General features: G+C 42.4%; 1 protein-coding gene across 1 annotated transcript in view; it reads left to right on the top strand.

Annotated features, from left to right (window-relative positions):
- The window catches only part of PIFO (primary cilia formation), an 84948-nt gene extending 67174 nt beyond the window's left edge, over positions 1-17774 (top strand). The window contains exons 5-6 of the mRNA XM_040421881.1: positions 11272-11389; positions 17632-17774. Coding sequence (XP_040277815.1) covers positions 11272-11389; positions 17632-17700 — 187 coding nt within the window. The 3' untranslated portion in view covers positions 17701-17774. The remainder of the gene's footprint in view (positions 1-11271; positions 11390-17631) is intronic.
- Positions 17775-19979: the final 2205 nt, after the last annotated feature.

Genomic DNA, 19979 nt, shown 5'->3' with positions numbered 1-19979 from the left:
CGTTCTGGACCAACTACCAGAGAACGCAGCAACACAGCTCCAGAAGGTCAGAATAGATGTCCAGGCAGGAAGCTCTATATCTGGCAACCAGAGAAGTGTGAGAGGGGAATATAAGGAGGTTGGGAGTGCTGGACAAGGAACAGCTGAGGAGAAGGAGCTACGGATCCCTGAGTGAGCCAAAAGGGTTTGCAAAGCAAACCCAGAAAGCTACCATAAGGAAACAGTCCTATCTACATAGAGTGTGAAGCCAACCGCTGCAATCTTCCTGACCCCGGGTATAACGGAGTCAGGCGTGGTTCTTGACACCCTCGTGACAGAAGCCTGATTCTCTGCTATGACTTGAAGCCTGATTCTCTGCTATGACATGAAGCCTAATTCTCTGCTATGACATGAAGCCTGATTCTCTGCTATGGGACCTCTCTCCTCTGTCTGGGTGCCGGGGCCTAAATATCTGACAATGGCCTTTTCCAGTGGTGGGTGACGTGAAGCCTGATTCTCTGCAATGCCATGAAGCCTTATTCTCTGCTATGACTTGAAGCCTGATTCTCTGCTATGACATGAAGCCTGATTCTCTGCTATGGGACCTCTCTCCTCTGTCTGGGTGCCGGGGCCTAAATATCTGACAATGGCCTGTTCCAGTGGTGGGTGACGTGAAGCCTGATTCTCTGCTATGAGATGAAGCCTGATTCTCTGCTATGACATGAAGCCTGATTCTCTGATATGGGACCTCTCTCCTCTGTCTGGGTGCCAGGGCCTAAATATCTGACAATGGCCTGTTCCAGTGGTGGGTGACGTGAAGCCTGATTCTCTGCTATGACATGAAGCCTGATTCTCTGCTATGACTTAAATCCTGATTCTCTGCTATGACATGAAGCCTGATTCTCTGCTATGGGACCTCTCTCCTCTGTCTGGGTGCCAGGGCCTAAATATCTGACAATGGCCTGTTCCAGTGGTGGGTGACGTGAAGCCTGATTCTCTGCTATGACATGAAGCCTGATTCTCTGCTATGACTTAAAGCCTGATTCTCTGCTATGACATGAAGCCTGATTCTCTGCTATGGGACCTCTCTCCTCTGTCTGGGTGCCGGGGCCTAAATATCTGACAATGGCCTGTTCCAGTGGTGGGTGACCTGAAGCCTGATTCTCTGCTATGCCATGAAGCCTGATTCTCTGCTATGACATGAAGCCTGATTCTCTGCTATGGGACCTCTCTCCTCTGTCTGGGTGCCGGGGCCTAAATATCTGACAATGGCCTGTTCCAGTGGTGGGTGATGTGAAGCCTGATTCTCTGCTATGACATGAAGCCTGATTCTCTGCTATGACTTGAAGCCTGATTCTCTGCTATGACATGAAGCCTGATTCTCTGCTATGGGACCTCTCTCCTCTGTCTGGGTGCCAGGGCCTAAATATCTGACAATGGCCTGTTCCAGTGGTGGGTGACGTGAAGCCTGATTCTCTGCTATGCCATGAAGCCTGATTCTCTGCTATGACTTGAAGCCTGATTCTCTGCTATGACATGAAGCCTGATTCTCTGCTATGGGACCTCTCTCCTCTGTCTGGGTGCCGGGGCCTAAATATCTGACAATGGCCTGTTCCAGTGGTGGGTGACGTGAAGCCTGATTCTCTGCTATGCCATGAAGCTGTAATGACCGGCGTCACGCACAGGGAGGAAAAAGGGAAAGCCCTGCCCAAGGGAGAGGGAAAGGTGGTGACCCCTAACTCACATTGCGGCTGGCACCTGACTGCCCTGACATCCCTAGACGGGTTCCTCACCCGTGCGGCGATCACGTGCCTGAACCCTGGCTTTCCCTAAAATGAGCCCTAGATAGTGAACGGGCCGATGGGATCGCTAGTCCGCACCACTGTCACTAAGAGGGAAACACCAGGGAGAGGACAGACAAAACAGACAAACACATTCACCCAGGTGGGCGACCACAAAGGTCCAACAGGGATCCGGAGGGTAGCGTTCTGGACCAACTACCAGAGAACGCAGCAACACAGCTCCAGAAGGTCAGAACAGATGTCCAGGCAGGAAGCTCTATATCTGGCAACCAGAGAAGTGTGAGAGGGGAATATAAGGAGGTTGGGAGTGCTGGACAAGGAACAGCTGAGGAGAAGGAGCTACGGATCCCTGAGTGAGCCAAAAGGAAAGCTACCATAAGGAAACAGTCATATCTACATAGAGTGTGAAGCCAACCGCTGCGACTTCCTGACCCCGGGTATAACGGAGTCAGGCGTGGTTTTTGACACCCTCGTGACAGAAGCCTGATTCTCTGCTATGACTTGAAGCCTGATTCTCTGCTATGACATGAAGCCTAATTCTCTGCTATGGGACCTCTCTCCTCTGTCTGGGTGCCGGGGCCTAAATATCTGACAATGGCCTGTTCCAGTGGTGGGTTACGTGAAGCCTGATTCTCTGCTATGCCATGAAGCCTGATTCTCTGCTATGACATGAAGCCTGATTCTCTGCTATGGGACCTCTCTCCTCTGTCTGGGTGCCGGGGCCTAAATATCTGACAATGGCCTGTTCCAGTGGTGGGTGACGTGAAGCCTTATTCTCTGCTATGACATGAAGCCTGATTCTCTGCCATGAGACCTCTCTCCAATTGATATTGGTTAATTTTAATTTATTTTATTTTTATTTTTATTCATTTCCCTATCCACATTTGTTTGCAGGGGATTTACCTAAATTTTTCTGCCTTTTGCAGCCCTCTAGCCCTTTCCTGGGCTATTTTATAGCCTTTTTAGTGCCGAAAAGTTCGGGTCCCCATTGACTTCAATGGGGTTCGGGGCGAAGTTCGGGTCGAGTTCGGATCCCGAACCCGAAAATTTCCGGGAAGTTCAGCCGAACTTCTCGAACCCGAACATCCAGGTGTTCGCTCAACTCTTGACACAGCCTTATTTGACCATAAGGCCATTTTTTGCAAATCTGACCAGTGTCACTTTAAGTGGTGATAACTTTAAAACGCTTTGACTTATCCAGGCCATTCTGAGACAGTTTTTTTTGTCACATATTGTACTTCATGACACTGGTAAAATGGAGTCAAAAAAATTTATTTTGATTTATAAAAAAATACCAAATTTGCCAAAAAATTTGAAAAATTTGCAAATGTCCAAGTTTCAATTTCTCTACTTCTATAATACATATTAATACCTACAAAAATAGTTATTACTTTACATTTCCCACATGTCTACTTCATGTTAGGATCATTTTGGAAATGAAATTTTATTTTTGGGGGACATTACAAGGCTTAGAATTTTAGAAGTAAATCTTGAAATTACTCAGAAATTTTCAAAAACCAACTTTTTAAGGACCAGTTCAGGTCTGAAGTCAGTTTGTGAGGCTTACATAATAAAAACCACCCAAAAATTACCCCATTCTAGAAACTACACCCCTCAAGGTATTCAAAACTGATTTTACAAATGTCGTTAACCCTTTAGGTGTTCCACAAGAATTAATCGAAAATAGAGATACAATTTCAAAACTTCACTTTTTTGTCAGATTTTCCATTTTAATATTTTTTTTCCAGTTACAAAGCAAGGGTTAACAGCCAATCAAAACTCAATATTTATGGCCCTGATTCTGTAGTTTACAGAAACACCCCAGATGTGGTCGTAAACTGCTGTACGGGCACACGGCAGGGCGCAGAAGGAAAGGAATGCCATACGGTTTTTGGAAGGCAGATTTTGCTGGACTGGTTTTTTGACACCATGTCCCATTTGAAGCCCCCCTGATGCACCCCTAGAGTAGAAACTCCCAAAAAAAGTTACCCCATTTTAGAAACTACGGGATAGGGTGGCAGTTTTGTTGGTACTAGTTTAGGGTACATATGATTTTTGATTGCTCAAGAAATGGCTGTTTTGGCACAGTTTTTATTTTTTGTTATTTACAAAATTCATCTGACAGGTTAGATCATGTGGTATTTTTATAGACCAGGTTGTCACGGACGCGGCGATACCTAATATGTATACTATTTTTTTTTTATTTATGTAAGTTTTACACAATGATTTCCTTTTTTAAACAAAGAAAATCATGTTTTAGTGTCTCGATAGTCTGAGAGCCATAGTTTTTTAAGTTTTTGGGCGATTATCTTAAGTAGGGTTTTATTTTTTGCGGGATGAGATGACGGTGTTATTGGCGCTATTTTAGGGTGCATATGACTTTTTGATCGCTTGCTATTACACTTTTTGTGATGTAAGGTGACAAAAAATTGCTTTTTTTACACCGTTTTTATTTTTATTTTTTTACGATGTTCACCTGAGGGGTTAGGTCATGTGATATTTTTATAGAGCCGGTCGATATGGACGCGGCGATACCTAGAATGTATACTTTTTTTAATTTACTTAAGTTTTACACAATAACAGCTTTTAATGGGGAATATACTTTTACATTCTGCATTTCATCTGACAGTTTATCTTCTGCACTGAATACAGTGGTGAAAAATTATTTAATAGATTTGCTTTGTCCTGATCGTTTTCTACAACTTCTCCCTCGTCACTCTGTAAAGGGCCAACACTTTCAGGTTAATTTTCTTTACCATTTATATAATTGAAGAACATTTTAGGGTTAGTTTTACTGTCTCTGGCAATGAATATCTCCAGCTCTAGCTTGGCTGCTTTTATTCTTTTTTTTCCTTATATTTTTTCAATACTTCCTTGGTACCTTCCTGTTTTAGTGATTTAACAGCTTTTTTTTACATTTCTATTTATCCACATAGTCTTTTTGTCTGGTTCCTTATTCTTTTATTTCTATAAGGTATTTACCTCTCACAATTAGACTTTAAGATGCTTCTAAAAATATCCAATTTTGTGGCTGTATTTTTATTTTTGAGGACGTTGTCCCAGGTAGTGAGTCTAATGTCCTCTCTTAGCTGGTCAAATTTAGCTTTTTTGAAGTTTGGTATTTTGTGCCTCCCAGAAGAAACACTCTTTTGAAATACAGTTGGAAGGTTATTATTTTATGATCACTATTTCCTAGGTGTCACCCAACCTGCACGTCTGTTGTTCTGTCAGGTCTATTGGTTAATACTAAGTCCAGTATGGCGGTCCCTCTACTCAGATCCTAAACCAGTTGGGCAAGGTAATTGTCTTTGTTTATTGCAAAGAGCCTGCTTCCTTTACCAGATCTACAGCTTTCAGTTTCCCAGTCCATTTCCGGGAAGTTGAAGTGCCCCATAATAATTACCTCATTATGATGTGCCTATGATCTATTTCCTGTAGTAGATTTTCTGTGTTATATTAGGTGGCTTATAACAAACTCCTATCAGTATTTTATTATAGTTTTTGCCTCCATGTATGTCTACCAACACTGACCCCCCCTCCCCCCCTCCCTGTTCATTTTCCTTGCTTATATCTTCCCAGAGTGTGTGCTTCAAACAGAACTTTACATAAAGGCAAACCTCTCCCCCTCTCCAGTTTTTACAATCTTTTCTAAACAGATATAACCCTGTACGTTAACTGCCCAGTCATCCAGCCATATATATCAGTTATTCCCACTATGACTATATCATCCTCCTCAGTCATTATTAATTCCAGTTCACCAGTTTTATTAGTCAGGCGTCTGGCATTAGTATACATACAATTAAGAGATTTTTCATATTTTTTACCCTACACCTTTCCACTCCTACCCCAGTCTCATTACCTCACCCCAGGTCTCTATCTGCACTATCTTCCCCACCTATAATATAATTACTCTCCCTCCCAGTCCCTAGTTTAAACACTTCTCCAACCTTCTAGCCATCTTCTCCCCCAAAACAGCTTCATCTTATCCATTGAGGTGTAGACTATCCCTACGATAGAGCCTGCAGCTGACAGAGAAGTCAGTCCAGTTCTCCAGGAACCCAGACCCCTCTTTCCTACACCAGTTCTTGAGCCACCTGTTAATCTCCCTAATCTCCCGCTGCCTTTCTGGTGTGGCTCATGGTGCAGGTAATATTTCAGAAAATACTACCTTTGAGGTCCTTGCCCAGAGCTTGCGATCTAAATCCCTAAAATCATTTATGTACCCTCCACCTACCTCTAAGTTTTTCATTTGTTCCAATGTGGACCATGACCACAGGGTCTTTGCCAGTGCCTCCCAGTAATCTATCAACCCGATCTGCGATATGTCAAACTCAAGCGCCAGGAAAATAACACACTGTTTGACGATCCCATTCTTTGTGACAGATCGCCCGATCTGTAGCCCTAATAATTATTGAGTCTCTCACTACCAGCACCTGTCTGGCCTGCCCTGCTGGAGCTGGCATTCCCCTGACTGGAAGAGGAAGTGTCTGGCTGCAGCAGTGCCATCCCTGAACTGACATCCCCCTTATCTGTCAACCTTGGAAACTTGTTGGAATGTGTCAGATCAGGGCTAGCCTCTTCCCTCTACCCCGCTTTCTAAATGTTATCCAGCTACCTACCTCACTTTCCTCCACACTACTACCATCCTCTGAATCTACCCTATAGGGTGTCTGCTGAGTGAGCAGCAAACTCTTCCAAATTGTCAGTGTATCTTATAGTTGAAATTTGCATGTTTAGATACAGTATGTGCAAATTTGCTCACATTTTGAACAAAGATATGCACCCCTCAAATGGACTGAAGACTGCATTGCATTGGTGAGCTCAGAAAAGGTCACAGCACTAATGCAAGCACCGGTGCCTTCTCAAACAGCTGATTGGCAAGGGGGCCGGATGTCAGACCTATCCAGAAAATAGTCAAAAAGATATGTAGGAGCACCAGCCACACCACAACCATAGATCCTTAGCAGTCAGCAGATCAAAAACCAATAGACAGAAATAATTTACTGAGGTATGATAGTAATCACCCTCGAGGTATGTTGGACTCGCTTCCATGGAGCCAATTATTAAGAGTAACTGGCAGAATCAACAAATACAGAATAAACCGAGGAGAAGGAAAGGAAAGAGATTTGAACAGGGGCACTTTGGATTCACCACCTGTGACTTTGAATCCACAGACGAATCAGGGAAGTCCACTTTTTTAGGACCATCAAAATACACAAGAGAAGGAAATGCCGACGGGGCGGGAGGAAGCACCATAGGTCCCAGAAAGAACCTGCCTCCACCTATTTACCCAGGTCACAACAAGGAAACTCAGGGGAGATTAACGAGGTGAAATCAGAAGAAATAAATCAATTGGTGGTGAACATTTCCTCCATGGAACTGAGCCCTGATCAATTTAGTGCAATAGGCCATGGATTGACCTTTTGCCCTTCAACAGAGAGGGATTGCTTTGATTTAGAACTTGATCTGCAACATTAAGAATAAAAGTTTTTTTTTCCACAGAGGGTGATAAAAGTGCTGTGTTTAATAAAAATAAAAATACAGTTGAATTAGCACTGAAGGAACTGGATTTAAAAAGAAAAAGCAATTTTTTACTGCCTCAAAATAACCATCTGATTGAGTCATACATTGAAATTGTCACTAAACAGATAAAAAATTTGAGAGAGCAACATGATGTGACCCGTAGATATAATATGTATGTAAACAGATAAAAAATTTGAGAGAGCAACATGATGTGACCCGTAGATATAATATGTATGTAAAGAGAGAAGCAGTGAGGATATTAGAATGGAATAGAGACATGAAGTACATACTTGGAGGGGATCCCAAATTGGATATAATGAAAGAATTAAATTCAATCATCTATGATGCTCTGGGTAAGAGACTCATCAATGATTTAAGTGAATACCTTAGGGTTTCCACATCCCATTACTCCATTATTATATGTACTCCCAAAGATACACAAGAGTTTGGAGGATCCGCCTGGCATACCCATTGTGTCTGGCAGGGGATCTATATTCAATACTATTGCTGTATTTTTGGATAAGCTGCTTCATGTCCATGCGATCGATGCTCCCTCCTATATCAGCGATACCGGGCATTTTTTGGTGAAGTTACGGGAGATCAATTCACCTGCTCAGTTTCTTTTGGTTTTGATGTTGTATCGTTATATACATCTATTGAACACGAGTATGGTCTAGGTGTCGTTGATGTGGAGCTCGCCGGTATGGGACTCTCCCCCAATGCCTGCCGGTTTGTTCTCCAGCTACTGGTGGTGATCCTGAAGAGGAATTATTTCCTCTTTGGGGACACTTTCTATCAGCAGAAGCGGGGTGTGGTGATGGGGTAGAATGTTGCCCCAACTTATGCCAACATCTTCATGGCTGATGTGGAGGACAGACTGGTTTACCATTCAGCATTTACGGGGGGAGTCCTGTGCTGGTGGCGCTATATCGATGACATTTTTATGATTTGGGGTGGAACGATGGAAGAACTAGAAAAGTTCCATCAACATTTGAATATGCAGGTTCCAGGTTTGCAGTTTACTGTTACAGCCTCTGAAAGTGAATTACAATTTTTAGACGTGAGGGTATATGTTGAAGATGGGACCATAAAGACAGATCTGTATCAAAAACCGACAGACAGAAATGATTTACTGAGATATGATAGTAATCACTCTTGGTGTATGTTGGACTTGCTTCCATGGAGCCAATTATTAAGAGTGAGGAGAATATTTTCAGATGATGAGAGCCTCTATGACCGGGTGGAGGAGATGTGTAATAAATTCTCTGAGAGGGGATACCAACTGAACTTATTACAAAAGACGAGTAACAGGATCTTGGTGGTTGATAGGGAAACCACACTGCGTAATTCTCCAATTAGTAGGGGGATTCAGAGAATTCCTTTTGTGTCCACATTTGGCAGTCACAGTGGTGACATTGCCAACATTCTTAGAAAAGAATGGCACATTTTAAATAGGGGTCTTCCCAATATAAGTGAGTTCAATAATACTCCATTAATGGCATTTAAGAAAAACACTAACCTATGTGATTGGTCAAAACGGACATAGGGAGCAAACGGGGTGACAGGCAGACGCTTTTGGCACCGAGAAAGAGGGGCAACTTTCCCTGTCTAGGATGCTGTAATTGTGGTAACTTAATAAAAGGGGACACCTTTGTTCACCCATATAGTGGGAAAACATATAATATCAGGGGTCATTTCACTTGTAGATCTAGAGATGTGATCTACATGATACAATGCCCCTGTAGTTTGATCTATATCGGCGAAACCACTATGGAAATCAGGGAAAGAATAAATAAACATAAAAGTACGAGTAGGAAAAAAATGTTGGAGAAACCGGTTGCCAAACATTTTGTGGAGTGTGGCCATTCTGTCAACCAGTTGAGATTCAGAGTGATAGATTCGGTGGGTATATTGAGAAGAGGTGGTAATAAAGAACAAATCCTTAGGAAGAAGGAACTTAAATGGATCTTCACCTTGAAATCACTGCAACCACATGGACTCAATATTGAGTTAAGTCGCATAAATTAATTTAGGTTAGCTGGTGGTTATAAAGCGTAAATGAATATGATCTGACTCAGTTATACAGCATCTATGTTTTTAGCCTTGTTTTAACTAGTTACTTTTTTCTCACCTCCTTTTTATAGATTCTGGGTATAATGCGATGGTGTGGACTGAGATACCTGGACTCCATTGCTGACTGACCATTGGGTAGGATTTTGTGGCCAATTAGCCATGGGGGTAGATATGCCATCTATAGATAACAACATTGGGTCCCGTGATCGGGGATTAATTTACTCCAGCTATTATATACTTTTTGATGCAATGTCCATATATGTTATGCCCGCATTGAATATATGGTATGATATGGCGGGGTGCTGCGGGATATCTCTATTTTTATTAATTATTCCTTGCATGCTATATATGATTTGGGAAAATGCATAGGTAATGTGCGACATGGAGATTATTCTCCTGTGACAGCATTGGTATCTATGACAACAGGATGCTTTCCTGTTGTACACGTCAGCTTGACTAGGCAGAGTTAAACAATCATGTGATTACCATGTGATCGTGGCTGATGACGCGATGTTTCACTTCATCCGCATTTTGGCCAATTACTTACAATATGGACATGCGCAGTGAACATCGGGAGACGTGATCATGGAGTCCAGGTGATCGATGTGTTCACCATCGCAAGTTTCACACTTCCTTTGCATGACAACACATGATATATAATGCTATGTAAATGAGGACTTGAATATACCTGGTTGTTTATTGGCTAGCTTAAATTAATTTGGTGTTGTGTTGTATAATAGATTTGGCTACCTTACAAGTGAGGGAGGTTCTTTTTTTGCACTATATTAGATTGGGCATTTATATGTGTTATTATGCTTAACAAAGGCTACGATGTAGCTGAAACTTTGCATTTGTCACTGTGTGTGCACATTCACTGAAGTACTATCAATAAAGAAGAGACCGGAGATGCTGCCGTCGCCTTTTACTTATTTATCTATCCAGAAGATAGGTCATCAGTATAAAAGTATCAGAAAACCCCTTTAATTCCCTTTTTTACTATGTATATTGTATATATATAGACATTTTTCCATAAGTAAAAAAGCTTTTATAAAAATGTTTACATGATCATGTGAGCAATATTAGGACTGTCATTGCAATTTTAACTATTTACATCCAGAGATAACTATTATCCAGTATTGATTTTGGATTCAAATTTATGTTAGGGCTATTGGCTAGATTTATTGAAACTGGTGCAAAGCAAAACTGGCTTAGGCTACTTTCACACTAGCGTTCGGGGCTCCGCTTGTGAGCTCCGTTTGAAGGGGCTCACAAGCGGCCCCGAACGCATCCGTACTGCCCTAATGCATTCTGAGTGGACGCGGATCCGCTCAGAATGCATCAGTCTGGCAGCGTTCAGCCTCCGCTCCGCTCAGCAGGCGGACACCTGAACACTGCTTGCAGCGTTCGGGTGTCCGCCTGGCCGTGCGGAGGCAAGCGGATCCGTCCAGACTTACAATGTAAGTCAATGGGGACGGATCCGTTTGAAGATGACACCATATTGCTCAATCTTCAAACGGATCCGTCCCCCATTGACTTTCAATGTAAAGTCTGGACGGATCCGTCTGAACTACTTTCACACTTAGAATTTTTTCTAAGCTATAATGCAGACGGATCCGTTCTGAACGGATCCAAACGTCTGCATTATAGGAGCGGATCCGTCTGTGCAGACAACAGACGGATCCGCTCTGAACGCTAGTGTGAAGGTAGCCTTAGCTGCCTCTAGCAACCAATCAGATTGATCCTTCCATTTTCCAAATGAACTCTGAAATGTGAAAGGTGGAATCTGATGCTATGGGCAACTGTCAATTTTCCTTGATAAACCTCGTATGTGTTTAGTTTAAAAACATCCTCAGCCTTATTACAAAATGACAAACCTCAATCTATATCTTTGTAGTCCTGGGACATACAAACATGATACAAAGCAAGGCAGGAAGGTGTCTTGGCCAGGAAGATTTGGATCACCTGAGTGGACAGGAGTGCCATCTCTGGAAAAGAGAACCCTGAGGTCAGAGGTAAGAGTCACAGAGTACTATAAGCAGGGAAATTGAGCATATTGTAGGGGCATGTAAAAGTTTTTTGAGTGGGCCCCCTTTAAATTATCCATTATATAAACAATTCTTTCTATTTAACCACTTAAGGACCACAGGTTTATACCCCCCTAAAGACCAGGCCCTTTTTTACAAATCGGCACTCCACAACTTTAGCGGTTTATTGCTCGGTCATGCAACTTACCACCCAAATGAATTTTACCTCCTTTTCTTCTCACTAATAGAGCTTTCATTTGGTGGTATTTCATTGCTGCTGACATTTTTACTTTTTTTGTTATTAATCGAAATTTAACGATTTTTTTGCAAAAAAATGACATTTTTCACTTTCAGTTGTAAAATTTTGCAAAAAAAACGACATATATAAATTTTGCTCTAAATTTATTGTTCTACATGTCTTTGATAAAAAAAAAATGTTTGGGTAAAAAAAAAAAATGGTTTGGGTAAAAGTTATAGCGTTTACAAACTATGGTACAAAAATGTGAATTTCCGCTTTTTGAAGCAGCTCTGACTTTCTGAGCACCTGCCATGTTTCCTGAGGTTCTACAATGGCCAGACAGTACAAACACCACACAAATGACCCCATTTCGGAAAGTACACACCCTAAGGTATTCGCTGATGGGCATAGTGAGTTCATAGAACTTTTTATTTTTTGTCACAAGTTAGCGGAAAATGATGATTTTTTTTTTCTTACAAAGTCTCATATTCCACTAACTTGTGACAAAAAATAAAAGCTTCCATGAACTCACTATGCCCATCAGCGAATACCTTGGGATGTCTTCTTTCCAAAATGGGGTCACTTGTGGGGTAGTTATACTGCCCTGGCATTCTAGGGGCCCAAATGTGTGGTAAGGAGTTTGAAATCAAATTCTGTAAAAAATGGCTGGTGAAATCCGAAAGGTGCTCTTTGGAATGTGGGCCCCTTTGCCCACCTAGGCTGCAAAAAAGTGTCACACATGTGGTATCTCCGTATTCAGGAGAAGTTGGGGAATGTGTTTTGGGGTGTCATTTTACATATACCCATGCTGGGTGAGAGAAATATCTTGGCAAAAGACAACTTTGTATAAAAAAATGGTAAAAGTTGTCTTTTGCCAAGATATTTCTCTCACCCAGCATGGGTATATGTAAAATGACACCCCAAAACACATTCCCCAACTTCTCCTGAATACGGAGATACCACATGTGTGACACTTTTTTGCAGCCTAGGTGGGCAAAGGGGCCCATATTCCAAAGAGCACCTTTCGGATTTCACCAGCCATTTTTCACAGAATTTGATTTCAAACTCCTTACCACACATTTGGGCCCCTAGAATGCCAGGGCAGTATAACTACCCCACAAGTGACCCCATTTTGGAAAAAAGACACCCCAAGGTATTCGCTGATGGGCATAGTGAGTTCATGGAAGTTTTTATTTTTTGTCACAAGTTAGTGGAATATGAGACTTTGTATGAAAAAAAAAAAAAAAAAAAAAATCATCATTTTCCACTAACTTGTAACAAAAAATAAAAACTTCCATGAACTCACTATGCCCATCAGCGAATACCTTGGGGTCTCTTCTTTCCAAAATGGGGTCACTTGTGGGGTAGTTATACTGCCCTGGCATTCTAGGGGCCCAAATGTGTGGTAAGGAGTTTGAAATCAAATTCTGTAAAAAATGGCCAGTGAAATCCGAAAGGTGCTCTTTGGAATATGGGCCCCTTTGCCCACCTAGGCTGCAAAAAAGTGTCACACATGTGGTATCTCCGTATTCAGGAGAAGTTGGGGAATGTGTTTTGGGGTGTCATTTTACATATACCCATGCTGGGTGAGAGAAATATCTTGGCAAAAGACAACTTTGTATAAAAAAATGGTAAAAGTTGTCTTTTGCCAAGATATTTCTCTCACCCAGCATGGGTATATGTAAAATGACACCCCAAAACACATTCCCCAACTTCTCCTGAATACGGAGATACCACATGTGTGACACTTTTTTGCAGCCTAGGTGGGCAAAGGGGCCCATATTCCAAAGAGCACCTTTCGGATTTCACCAGCCATTTTTTACAGAATTTGATTTCAAACTCCTTACCACACATTTGGGCCCCTAGAATGCCAGGGCAGTATAACTACCCCACAAGTGACCCCATTTTGGAAAGAAGACACCCCAAGGTATTCGCTGATGGGCATAGTGAGTTCATGGAAGTTTTTATTTTTTGTCACAAGTTAGTGGAATATGAGACTTTGTAAGAAAAAATTTTTTTTTTAAAAAAATCATCATTTTCCACTAACTTGTGACAAAAAATAAAAAATTCTAGGAACTCGCCATGCCCCTCACGGAATACCTTGGGGTGTCTTCTTTCCAAAATGGGGTCACTTGTGGGGTAGTTATACTGCCCTGGCATTTTCCAGGGGCCCTAATTTGTGGTAAGTAGGTAAATGACCTGTGAAATCCTAAAGGTGCTCTTTGGAATATGAGCCCCTTTGCCCACCTAGGCTGCAAAAAAGTGTCACACATGTGGTATCGCCGTATTCAGGAGAAGTTGGGGAATGTGTTTTGGGGTGTCATTTTACATATACCCATGCTGGGTGAGAGAAATATCTTGGCAAAAGACAACTTTTCCCATTTTTTTATACAAAGTTGGCATTTGACCAAGATATTTCTCTCACCCAGCATGGGTATATGTAAAATGACACCCCAAAACACATTCTCCAACTTCTCCTGAGTACGGCGATACCAGATGTGTGACACTTTTTTTGCAGCCTAGATGCGCAAAGGTGCCCAAATTCCTTTTAGGAGGGCATTTTTAGACATTTGGATACCAGACTTCTTCTCACGCTTTGGGGCCTCTAGAATGCCAGGGCAGTATAAATACCCCACATGTGACCCCATTTTGGAAAGAAGACACCCCAAGGTATTCAATGAGGGGCATGGCGATTTCATAGCCATTTTTTTTTTTGGCACAAGTTAGCGGAAATTGATATTTTTTATTTTTTTCTCACAAAGTCTCCCTTTCCGCTAACTTGGGACAAAAATTTCAATCTTTCATGGACTCAATATGCCCCTCACGGAATACCTGGGGGTGTCTTCTTTCCGAAATGGGGTCACATGTGGGGTATTTATACTGCCCTGGCATTCTAGGGGCCCTAAAGCATGAGAAGAAGTCTGGAATATAAATGTCTAAAAAATTTTACGCATTTGGATTCCGTGAGGGGTATGGTGAGTTCATGTGAGATTTTATTTTTTTGACACAAGTTAGTGGAATATGAGACTTTGTAAGAAAAAAATAATAATTTCCGCTAACTTGGGCCAAAAAAATGTCTGAATGGAGCCTTACAGAGGGGTGATCAATGACAGGGGGGTGATCAATAACAGGGGGGTGATCAATGACAGGGGGGTGATCAATGACAGGGGGGTGATCAGGGAGTCTATATGGGGTGATCACCACAGTCATTGATCACGCCCCTGTAAGGCTCCATTCAGACGTCCATATGCGTTTTGCGGATCCGATCCATCTATCAGTGGATCCGTAAAAATCATGCGGACGTCTGAATGGAGCTTTACAGGGGTGTGATCAATGACAGGGGGGTAATCAATGACAGGGGGGTGATCAATGACAGGGGGGGTGATCAATGACAGGGGGGTGATCAGGGAGTCTATATGGGGTGATCACCCCCCTGACATTGATCACCCCCCTATAAGGCTCCATTCAGATGTCCGTATGTGTTTTGCGGATCCGATCCATCTATCAGTGGATCCGTAAAAATCATGCGGACGTCTGAATGGAGCTTTACAGGGGTGTGATCAATGACAGGGGGGTAATCAATGACAGGGGGGTGATGAGGGAGTCTATATGGGGTGATCACCACAGTCATTGATCATGCCCCTGTAAGGCTCCATTCAGACGTCCGTATGCGTTTTGCGGATCCGATCCATCTATCAGTGGATCCGTAAAAATCATGCGGACGTCTGAATGGAGCTTTACAGGGGTGTGATCAATGACAGGGGGGTAATCAATGACAGGGGGGTGATCAGGGAGTCTATATGGGGTGATCACCACAGTCATTGATCACGCCCCTGTAAGGCTCCATTCAGACGTCCGTGTGCATTTTGCGGATCCGATCCATCTATCAGTGGATCCGTAAAAATCATGCGGACGTCTGAATGGAGCTTTACAGGGGTGTGATCAATGACAGGGGGGTGATGAGGGAGTCTATATGGGGTGATCACCACAGTCATTGATCACGCCCCTGTAAGGATCCATTCAGACGTTCGTATGCGTTTTGCGGATCCGAGCCATCTATCAGTGGATCCGTAAAAATCATGCGGACGTCTGAATGGAGCTTTACAGGGGTGTGATCAATGACAGGGGGGTAATCAATGACAGGGGGGTGATCAGGGAGTCTATATGGGGTGATCACCACAGTCATTGATCACGCCCCTGTAAGGCTCCATTCAGACGTCCGTGTGCGTTTTGCGGATCCGATCCATCTATCAGTGGATCCGTAAAAATCATGCGGACGTCTGAATGGAGCTTTACAGGGGTGTGATCAATGACAGGGGGGTAATCAATGACAGGGGGGTGATCAGGGAGTCTATATGGGGTGATCACCACAGTCATTGATCACGCCCCTGTAAGGCTCCATTCAGACGTCCGTGTGCGTTTTGCGGATCCGATCCATCTATCAGTGGATCCGTAACAATCATGCGGACGTCTGAATGGAGCTTTACAGGGGTGTGATCATTGACAGGGGGGTAATCAATGACAGGGGGGTGATCAGGGAGTCTATATGGGGTGATCAGGGGCTAATAAGGGGTTAATAAGTGACGGGGGGGGTGTAGTGTAGTGGTGCTTGGTGCTACTTTACTGAGCTACCTATGTCCTCTGGTGGTCGATCCAAACAAAGGGGACCACCAGAGGACCAGGTAGCAGGTATATTAGACGCTGTTATCAAAACAGCGTCTAATATACCTGTTAGGGGTTAAAAAAATCACATCTCCAGCCTGCCAGCGAACGATCGCCGCTGGCAGGCTGGAGATCAACTCTCTTACCTTCCGTTCCTGTGAGCGCGCGCGCCTGTGTGCGCGCGTTCACAGGAAATCTCGGCTCACGCGAGATGACGCCAATTGGCGTTAGCGTAGCCTGGGGGAGCCGCCGCAATGACGCCTTTCGGCGTTACAGTTGCGGGAAGTGGTTAAGGATGATATTTTAGGCTCTAATCTGCACATTTTGACTGATACGTAAGGCCTTTTCTGTTTGGAGTCATTCACTTTCCCTTTTCTTCTCTACCCGGCCTATACCCACCATGACTCATCTCTGTAGAGTTTTCTGCCCAGACATCAATAGTTCCTTGCTTTTCCAGCAACGTCCCCACTCTCTATGCAAACTCCCCATTCTTCAGGCACCTTCAATATAATGTATGTTGATGCCTCTATACTGTACCTGCTGTGTTGCAATATGCCCTCAAAGTATGCACTTCAAAAATAAATAATAGCACCATACAGATAGTGACCACAAAAATAATAGTGTCAGGTAATATCCCAAAATAAAAATGACAAACAGATTCCGCAGACAGTAATAGTGTCCCAGATTGTGCTCCAGACTGGTAATAGAGCCTAAATGATGCCCTCCTTTGTATATCAAATGCTAAATATGGTTGTCCATTAATGGCTAAGATAGGAATAACCAGAAGTATGCTAATGATAAATCTGGCCCATAGTGCCAATTCACATCAATAGATTGTCTGTGTAATACAGGAGAGGATAGGTCCTCCAGAGCAAGAGATGATCTTTGTATCCAATCTCCACTCTGATGAGGATCCTACATGGAAGACCCTGTCTAATAACTCAGAATTCCTTGATATGGTGCATGAAAATCGGTTTTATGAACAGGAGAATCCCTTTAGGTGTATGGCCGGCCTAAGGTGTACTTCTTATCACAGACTTGCTGCCATGCAACTTCCATGCCAAGAATGAGTGAAAGTCACATAACAAAAAGTCCAGGCGCATAGGTCTGTTGATGGCAAACCCAGAGCAAGCACAAGAAATATATTACTGCTGGAGTGGAGCTGCTATACTCCATCAAATGACTATGCTATAGGTGAAAAATCATCATGTTTTATTTTGCCACTATCTGCTTTCCAAGTAGTAAGAGTAATATTTATTCAATACTTTACAATGGTTTTATAATTTATTAGTGACTTTGTCTCACATTGTTTCCTTTACTTCCATTACAGCTTCTAACGGACAAAGAATTTCGTAAGACTAGAAATCGTGTGGCATATCTGAGTCTGTATTACAATTAAATGGATCTGAACTAAAGTCACAGTCTTGTTTCATGATTATTAAATGTTGATACAACAGCTCAACATTACACAGAATTTCCAAAGAACTCTTTATTTCTATTTCAATTTAATTACACTTTGTTAGATTCAATAAAGCTGATAAATTAGCATTTACATTCATGGCTGTGTATATGTGCATAAAATACAATTGAAATTCTCATCAGTGGCACACAATATCCCGTCATTCTTTTTTACAGCTTTCTGTTAACATGCCATTTGGGGTACATTTACACAACCGTATGTATTTTGCGGTCTGCAAAATGTGGAACCTCAAAATACAGATACTATCCGTGTGACGCCTGCATTCCAAAGTCTTCGGTATGTTCTTAACCAAAAAAATAGAACATGTCCTATTCTTGGCCGCAAATGTAAACCATGGATCCCCAAAAAATATTGTGCCTGTATTTTGCAGATCCATGTTTTGAGGACAGTAAAATACATATGGTTATATGCAGAGGTGCACAAAGCCTGTCTGCTGCCTGAGGCAAAAATTGAAATGGTGTTCTTCCCCCCAATCCCTTCTTTCCCACCCGATCCTTCCATGGGGCCACTTCTTATTCTAACTCCTCTCCTTAGCCCTACTGTTAAAGACATTTATGGACATTACATACAGAGCAACAAAACATACAAGTGAGTACAGCACTACATACCTCTTACATCCAGTGATGTCTCCTCTGATGTAGACATTCTCTTTCTTCTTCTCTATTCGGACCAGGAAGCCATGATTATTTATCTCAGCCGCATCTCGTCTCTGCAGAGTTTTTCACACAGACATCTTAGATTCTTCACTTTTCTATCATTCTCCTAACCTAGTCCCCTAACAATATTATCCTGCTGCTACTCTCAATACTGTACCAGCTGTGCTACCAAATGCCCCTTAATATTACACTTCAGAAATAACAGTGCTCGCTAACAGCATATAGTAGTATACGGCAGTATATAACAGCATATAGTAGTATACGGGAGTAAATAACAGCGTATAGTAGTATACGGGAGTATATAACAGCGTATAGTAGTATACGGCAGTATATAACAGCGTATAGTAGGATACGGCAGTATATAACAGCGTATAGTAGTATACAGCAGTATATAACAGCATAAAGCAGTATACATGAGTATGTAACAGCGTATAGTATTATACATATACTACATTAAGGATCTCGCTGGCCGGACCACAGAAGACCCATGAGTAATCATCGGTCTCTGTGACTCCACATCTTGTCGGGGGGGCGCCACGTAGCTGTGACAAGACATGGAGACATAGATACCGATGATTACTCGTGGGTCTTCTGTGGTCCGTCCAGTGAGATCCTTAATGTAGTGCGGAGCTATGAGCTAGTACATTTATTTTGTTCCAGTTGTAAATTTTTGTACTATTTCTATGGAAGATAAGGAACGTGCCGGCCAGTGTGGGCAGGAACATGCACCCTGTACATAATTGAGCAAGCGGCCATCTTTGATGTGGTTCCCATACTTTTGACATACATTCTCGTGTCTCGCAAGAGCACGAACAGCGGCGCATGCGCAAGCCGCTTTTCCGGACTCCATGCAGGTTCCATTATGCCATCATGAATGAACGTTACGACTCCACATGTTTTTAAGGTTTTAATCAAGTTGTAATTGACACTTATTGAGCACTTTTTATATTTTTATTGATAATCATGTATTCCTATCAACACTACTACTGTATTTTATATGATATGCACTTTATATGAGATGTGATCACGATTGATGAATTACGATAGCACCATGATCAGACAGATGAATTATGTTTTTAAAGTCATATTTGAGATTTATTTAGCACCTAAATCAATTAATTATGGATTTGATTATGTAAATTGCACTATTTATGTATAACACTGTGCACATGTTTTTCAGCTGGACAAAGGCTCCATATATAGAGCTGAAACATTGCTGCTAGATGGGTTAATAAACCATCCACTTTTTCATCACAACTTTTGGAGTGCTGCCGTCTTTCTTCAATATATGTATTTGGGACCTTGGTCGCAGGCCCCTGAAAGGATTTGCACCCGTTTCTAATGTGTGCTGCTTTTTTTCTTTTCTATATATACTGTATAGAGACGATTACTCTTACCGGTAATTGGATTTTCCAATAGCCTCCACAACGGCACTCCAGGAGGGTGTCCCCGCCTCCCCAGGACAGGAAACAACGTAGAAGCTCAGATTTAAAAGGCCCCCTCCCCTTACCTGCTTCAGTTAATGATACAGGACTCGGTTAG

The sequence above is a fragment of the Bufo bufo genome, chromosome 3, assembly GCF_905171765.1.
Source record: "Bufo bufo chromosome 3, aBufBuf1.1, whole genome shotgun sequence".
Taxonomy (NCBI): domain Eukaryota; kingdom Metazoa; phylum Chordata; class Amphibia; order Anura; family Bufonidae; genus Bufo; species Bufo bufo.
This window is presented reverse-complemented; position numbering and strand designations above follow the sequence as displayed.